This window comes from Gekko japonicus, unplaced genomic scaffold (assembly GCF_001447785.1).
Source record: "Gekko japonicus isolate JY-2015 unplaced genomic scaffold, Gekko_japonicus_V1.1 scaffold3378, whole genome shotgun sequence".
Classification (NCBI taxonomy): Eukaryota; Metazoa; Chordata; class Lepidosauria; order Squamata; family Gekkonidae; genus Gekko; species Gekko japonicus.
This window is the reverse complement of record NW_015170375.1, coordinates 58,984-66,483: the sequence shown is the minus strand read 5'-3', so window position 1 is coordinate 66,483 and position 7,500 is coordinate 58,984. Positions and strand designations below refer to the sequence as shown.

Sequence of the window (7,500 nt, the reverse complement as noted above, 5' to 3'; positions counted from 1 at the left end):
GTAATTCTGCTTCCATCTGATCTTGGAAAAGGGACGTCTGAGCAGTACAAAAGTGTCCTAGTGCAGAAGCAGCCTCTCCCAGCAGGCCAAACCTCCCCATTTTCAGCACGATTCTCACCTTGACCACCTGCCCCTTTTCTTGTAAGCTGATATTACGGCCTTGTGACTCTGGATCTGGAGGGAGGTTGTACAAACGAGACAGAGGTTAGTCAAACATTTGGGTAAGTATAGTGAAGTATTTTGTACTCAGCGAAAGACGGTATGAAGAATGATGACCAGTGTTCCCTCTAAGCTGAGTTAGTGTGAGCTAGCTCACAGTTTTTTAGCCTCCGGCTTACATTTTTTCCTCAGCTCAGGAAGGGTGGCTCCAGAGCAAACCGAAGCCGAGAAGCTGAGACGAGCTGAAGACACATCAACTGAATCCCACTGGGTGCTGTTAGGTAGTCCCGCCCCTAATATGATATATACATGTGCCCATAGATAGGGATAATACAAACTATGTAAGCCGCTCAGAGACCCATGGGAGGGGTTTGAGCGGGGTAGAAGTTGAAGGTAAATAAATAAATAAATAAATCATGCAGTGGCCAAATCGCTTGCTCACAACTTTAAGGCCAGTAGCTCACGGAGTAGGATTTTTGCTCACAAGACTCCACAGCTTAGAGGGAGCATTGATGATGACGTATTTCTGGGTAACGCTCTCTGCTGAGCAGAGTGCATCTTGGGTAGGCAAAGATGCAGTGACCCTGTTTCTCCACAGATAAACAAAGAGAATTACATGGGTGAAGGTTTATCCTCCCCTTTTGATGCAATGAGGGGTGCTACAGAAAGACGGCCTCCTTCAGCCTAGGAACCACTTACTCTTTTGGTGTGTGGTTGCGCTCCCTAGAAGTGGCTGGTGACTTGAGGGAGGAGAATGCAGAGACCCCGGCGGGTGAACACCCCAGCACCAGCGTGGGTCATGGGAGGGCGGAGCCAATAACAAATAGCTATGGGAAAAGAAAGAAAGGGTGATAGTCGAGGAGACCGGGTGCATTGTTAAGACAAAGGGTGAGACCCAGCCAGCTTTTCTGTTGGTGGAAAAGAGAGGAGGGGTCCCCTCTGACCACACAAAAGTTTTTCTGGGGATGATGGATGGGACCCGCATGGACAAAAGCCATCTGGACTGGGGTCTGTAGACAGGTGGAGAACTGGGCGCGATTGAGCAAAAAGTGGGCTGGATCCAACCCAAAATGTCACCCGGAAAGGAACATATCTCATACGTAGGGTTGCCAATCTCAGGGTGGGGCCTGGATATCTCCTGGAATTACAACTGATCTCTGACAGCAATAATTTCCCCTGCAGAAAATGGCTGCTTTGGAAGACGGACTGTGTGGCATTAATACCCCAATGACTGTGAGCCAGTTTGGTGTAGTGGTTAAGTGCGCGGACTGTAATCTGGGAGAGCCGGGTTTGATTCCCCACTCCTCCACTTGCACCTGGCTGGATGACCTTGGGCAAGCCGTAGCTCTGACAAGAGCTGTTCTTGAAAAAGGGCAGTTTCTGTCAGGGCTCTCTCAGCCCCGCCTACCTCACAGGGTGTCTGTTGTGGGGAGGGGAAGGGAAAGGTGATTGTAAGCCGCTCTGAGACACCTTTGGGTAGTGAAGGGCGGGGTATGAATCCAATCTCTTCTTCTTCAATGAGGTCCCTTCCCTCTCCAAGCCCCCCCTCCCATCTCCAGGAGTTTCCCTAGCTGGAGTTAGCAACCCTACATATTAGGGATGCTTTCTCACCAGAGAGATCAGCTGTGCCCTTTCTGGGAGGCAGTACCCACATTCCCTGAGCACAGATTATTCCATTTACCCCATTATTATTAACTGCTGCTATGAATTCGTATTTAAACTAAGCCAGGCTATCACAGAGGATTTAAAAGTCAAATCCCAACCTTGAAGCCCCCCAGCTTTACACATGCACGAGAGACAAAAAGGGAAGGGCAGAAAGGACACATAAGACTATAAGAATTTTGAAACGCACAAGATAACTTTATGCCGTATGGGGGCATATTCCACTCTACTCTGCTTGCAACATCCTTTCCCCTAAACGAGCAGCATCTTCGCCAGCCCTCTGACAACTTTTCCCGTAGCAACTTCCTACCTGGTCTCTTTGACAGCTGCCTCCCTCTCTAAGTAACCAGTAGGCCCTTTTTACAGACTACCCCACACACACACACACACCTCTGGAGCTCACCTGGCCAGCATAATGATGGGAATGACATTCATGGTGAGCAGCGTGTGCTGAGGGGTCAGCCCAGCCTGCGTCAGTCCAAGGTAGGAAAGAGCCCCCAACAGGCCAGCCCCACCGGTTCCCGAGGACCACGCAGACACCACAGCGCTAGCAGGGGGGGGGGGACACAACAGAAAGAACAGTATGAGATTCCCTCCCTCTGTCAATGACCACATCCCGGTTTTTACCATTATCACCAGATCAACAAGTCCTTGGCAGATTCGTGATATTTATTCTGTGTGCTTTATAGCTTACATTATAGGCATTTGTTCCAGCACATGAAATGTTGGATCAGTCAGTCTTGTTCTCCCATGATGCAGCAGGGCTCTTTTTGTAGAAAAAGCCCAGCAGGAACTCATTAGCATAAGAGGCCACACCCAACAGCAGAAATCCATTAGCATATTAGGCCACACCCCTGACAGCACAGCTCATTAGCACATTAGGCTGCACCCCCAGGGCTTTTTTGTAGCAGGAACTCCTTTGCATGTTAGGCCACACACCCCTAATGTGGCCTATTATGCTAATGAGTTCCTGCTGGGCGTGGCCAACTTGGAACCAGCCGGAACTGCCCAAAAATAGCCCTGTGCATTAGGCTAGCTGCCCCCCCCCCCACATACACACACTTTGAGTGACATATAGATGCTTATGTGTTTATATGTTGATCATTCACCTTTCCACCTCCCACCTAAAATACTTTTTTCAAAAGTTTGGAAAGTGATCTGTGGATCTGTGGATTGGAGTGGCGACATCACAGGCGCTACATGGGAAAACATCAAGCAACTATTTTTCAGAGCTCACAGAGACAGGAAAAGATACACTTGTACTGGTATTTTTCAGAGCTCACAACAAGACAGGAAAAGATACACTTGTACTGGTATGGAACACAAGAAGGGTGTTTTACTAGAGTCCCTACGGCTCCTAGTGTCCCTACGGTGCAGTGGTTAAGTGTGTGGATTCCCCACTCCTCCACTTGCATCTGCTGGATGACCTTGGGCAAGCCGTAGCTCTGATAAGAGCTGTTCTTGAAAAAGAGCAGTTTCTGTCAGAGCTCTCTCAGCCCCACCTACCTCACAGGGTGTCTGTTGTGGGAAGGGGAAGGGGAAGGTGATTGTAAGCCGCTATGAGACTCCTTCGGGTAGTGAAGGGTGGGGTCTAAATCCAATCTCCTCCTCCTCCTCCTCTTCTTCTTCCGTAAAAGTTACAGCCTTCTTCATCCTTAAAGGCCTCTTACCCCCATGACTTTTGGAGATGTCCTCCGACTCAGAGGGAGAACGGACATGTGCTATGTGAGCCGCCTTGAGCCAGCTTGCGGGGAGGGCGGGTTATAAATGCAACAAATAAATAAATACTATCATAAGCGAGGATGTGAAATAACCAACAGGTATGCTAACCACGCCAATAGAGTCTAAGACAAACACACAATGCCTGCTAAATCCGTGGCCAACAGGTGATTTTTAGTGGCTGGGGTTTTAACACTTTGTTCATTTTAATGACTTTGCTTCATGGTTTTATCATGTTTTATTTTGTAAGCTCCCTTGAACAGGTTCTCTGGAGAGGTGGTGCAGAAACTTCCTAAATACATAAATCCAACGTTGTCACAAAAATTCATAACTGATCCCTGGCCCTCTCCCTCCCCTCCAATCACCCTCTCCTTTTCTCACCTGTCAAAAAAAGACGTGAGCGCCAAGAAGGTTATTTCACCCAGGCCGGAAGAAACACTGGCCAGCACCACACCTAAAGCAACGAGAAGAAAAAACAGAATCGCCTCACCTGAGTGTGGTGTGTGCTGAGGTGACCCAGGTATACCTGAGCACAAATGCTGCCCTCTGTATAGACGGCAGAGCTTTAGCGGGCGCCTGGCCTCAGATCACAAGTGCTTCAGGGAGGGGGAGAAGCTGCACCGACCGCAAATTCATCTTCCTTGTTTGGTGTAGTGGTTAAGTGTGTGGACTCTTATCTGGGAGAACTGGGTTTGATTCCTCCCTCCTCCACTTGCAGCTGCTGGATGACCTTGGGCAAGCCGTAGTTCTGACAAGAGCTGTCCTTGAAAGAGCAGTTTCTGTCAAGAGCTCTCTCAGCCCCACCCACCTCACAGGGTGTCTGTTGTGGGAGGGGAAGAGAAAGGAGTTTGTAAGCCGCTCTGAGACTCCGAGTGAAGGGTGGGGTATAAATCCAATCTCTTCCTCTTCTCTAAATACAAATGCTGTTTGTGCCCCAGAACACGTGCTTCTACCCACTGATAGGGTTATGTGAAGTGGGTGAGGGGGGAGACCACTATGAGAAGGCTTCTAAGGAAGAGAGGGATGAGGTGAATTCCTTCTATGAAGAACAACCAAGAGGGACTTATATGGGCAGAGAGACCATAAAGTGGATCCAGCCAGCTTTTCTGATGGTGAAAAAGGGTGAAGGAGGGCCCCTGTAACTAGGCAGCAGAACCATTTTGCTGGGGATCATAGAGCCAACCCCACATGTCCTGTTCCCTCACAATATCCTGTGCAGATGCCTCTTACCTGTAAAGCTTTGGGCCGGGCCAGCGGAGAAGGCGACCAGCAAGAAACTGCCCAGGGCCGTGAGGATACAAATGATGACCCGCAGGCTATGCCAGGGCCGTGAGGATACAAATGATGACCCGCAAGCTATGAGTTGAGGGCAGGGGGAAGGGGGGAAAGACGAGGGGGGTAAATGGATGGAGCCAGAATGAGCCACCGTATTCTTGACTAGTCCTACCCGCAGGCCAGGTAGGACAACTCTCCCTGGCAACCAGTCCACCAGCATGGCATAGTGGTTAGAGCCCTGGCTATGATATGGGAGACTCAGGTTCAAATCTGCCATGGAAGCTTGCTTGGTTGTTGTTATCGTCGTCGTCGTCATTATTATCATTGTCATCGTATGGCACTGTGTGTAGTATAGCCAGGAGATCCGAAGATTGTCCGGCAGCCAGAAGTTCCAGCTCTTTTAGCATTATGCACCACTAGGTGGCGAGCTAGACTTGTTTTTAGGGCAAGAGACGTTTCAGAGGTGGTTTGCCATTGCCTGCCTCTGCGTCACACCCCCTAGTATTCCTTGGAGGTCGCCCTTCCAAGTACAAGCCAAGGCCGACCCTGCTTAGCTTCCGAGATCGGACAAGATCAGGCTAGCCTAGGCTATCTGGGTCAGGGCCGCTTGCTTGGTGACCTGGGGTCAGTCAGTCTGGCCTACCTCACAGGGTTGTTGTGAGAGTAACCTGGAGGAGGTGAGGTTCAAGTATCCCACTCCTTGGACAAAGGGCAGGATAAACACATCCTAAATAAATATACAAACCAGTCCCCCCCTCCCCCACCCCACTCATTCTGCATTACCCCAAGCTTCCTTGTATTACCCATTCCCCTCTTTCCTCAGAAACTGGTAACTGCCTGTACAGTGTGAAATCTGCCAACTCACCCATAGGGCAATAGATGGATATAAAAAGGAGCGCTGAATTTGATAAGGAGAGTAGGCAGAATGTCAGCCAAAAGCACAGCCTGTGGGGGACGAAACAGACTCATAAATGCATGAAGCTGCGTTATACTAGTAGTCCATATGTGACCAAGAAACAGCTGAAGCTCATTTGCTTTACAAATAAAACTGGGAACCAGTAGCTGGATAACTGTGTGCTTTCAATCACGTGCGTTGAAAGTTAGCAAGAGAATTGCTCAATGCACGTATCAAGAAAAATCAAGTGTACACTGTCCACGGAGGGTATGTGAGTTCATTGTAACTTGTGAACGAGGCTACTGAATCGGACCACTGCTAGGACTGCGAGTCGACGGCTAAAAGATAGACCATTGCTCTTTGAAGGTCAGGGCTGGCAGCAGCTCTTCAAGGTCTCAGGTAAGGGCTTTCCACATTGCCTACTTTCTGAGCCTTTTTAACTGGGGATACCGGGGATTGAACCTGGGACCGTCTGCATACAGAGCTGATGCTAACCAGTGAGCCACACTCCCTTCTCTATTGCAAGGCAGGAGTGAGCGATGCTTGGGGCTTATCTCACAACCCTCTGCCACTCTCCTGTCTGTATACTTACCCCTGTTGAGATGATGTTGCAGTCGTAGCGAGAAGTATTAGAGGCGTTCCCTGGAGTGATGCTGGGGGGCGTCTGAGCGAGAAAGACAAGTGGTTAGAGACAAGTGGTTAGATCTGAGCAGTAAGAATGCTGCTCCACCACCCCACCTTCGCTTTCTCCTCACATGACTTTCCTGAAGCCACCCTCATTTTGCACAAAAAAAGCCACAGTGGTTTATTGCCCATTCTAGTGGATTTGCGTGCTCAGGAATGTGGATGCCGACACAGCCGTCCTGAGCAGAGTTACACTTTTTTAAGTCCACTGAAGGGTGAGCCTCTGCCTAGGACAGCAGGATGGTCCAAACAGCCGGCACCTTCCGCAGCAAGAGCAAACGGCTCATTTTCACTTCCAGTCTTCCAAGCAATTCTGGCCCCATCCCAGGCTTCTGGTGGTGAAACGTTCCCTCACCCCATAGCTAACCTGTGTAAAAATCTATCTTTTTGGGAAAATAAATGTTTTATTTATTTGAAGTAGAACTTTTCAGACAGGCTGTTGATGGCTCATAGCACAGAGGTTGTATTTCGCTTCCCTTTACCTATATCTCTGCGATTGCACGTTGTTTGGCAGAAGCCAAAAACGTGGTTTCGGAAGATGCGGGGTCAGGGGTACTGAGCCACATTCGGATCTACTCCTGAGGAGGCAAAATTTTGTGTGGAAATTTTTGCATAGTTCAATTATTTAACAACACCGGCCCAGGGGTTTGCTCTACTGCAGAAATGGTCTAAGTCCTGTTCGTTGGAAGAAAAGGAGGCTACAAATATTTTAAACAAACAGAATCTAGAGTCTGGGAAAATAAATTTTTAATTTGTACTCTGTTAGTATTCCGAGGCTGGCCACATGCTGTGCAACAGGTTGTTAGCTTTTGGAATTTTCCAGGCTAAATGTTAATGGGGAGAAGCCCACGAGGATTGGGCCACATAATGCAAGGAGAAAGTGCTTCATTTCCCCCAACGCCATTTCCCCCACCTGAAATGGCTGTAGGCAGGGCTATTTTTGGGCAGGAACGCACAGGAACAGAGTTCCGGCTGGCTCCCAAGTTGCCCACGCCCAGCAGGAACTCATTAGCATAATAGGCCACACCCAATAGCAGAAACTCATTAGGATTGGCTACATTGGGGTGTGTGGCCTAACATGCAAAGGAGTTCCTGCTACAAAAAAA

General features: G+C 49.1%; 1 protein-coding gene across 1 annotated transcript in view; it reads right to left on the bottom strand.

Annotated features, from left to right (window-relative positions):
- CLN3 (ceroid-lipofuscinosis, neuronal 3) overlaps window positions 1–7,500 on the bottom strand; it is a 20,272-nt gene that overhangs the window by 6,827 nt on the left and 5,945 nt on the right. The window contains exons 6-11 of the mRNA XM_015418247.1: window positions 5,681–5,760; window positions 4,771–4,856; window positions 3,922–3,994; window positions 2,225–2,368; window positions 859–986; window positions 119–174 (exon numbers count right to left, since the gene is read on the bottom strand). Of these exons, the coding sequence (XP_015273733.1) occupies window positions 119–174; window positions 859–986; window positions 2,225–2,368; window positions 3,922–3,994; window positions 4,771–4,856; window positions 5,681–5,760 (567 nt within the window). The remainder of the gene's footprint in view (window positions 1–118; window positions 175–858; window positions 987–2,224; window positions 2,369–3,921; window positions 3,995–4,770; window positions 4,857–5,680; window positions 5,761–7,500) is intronic.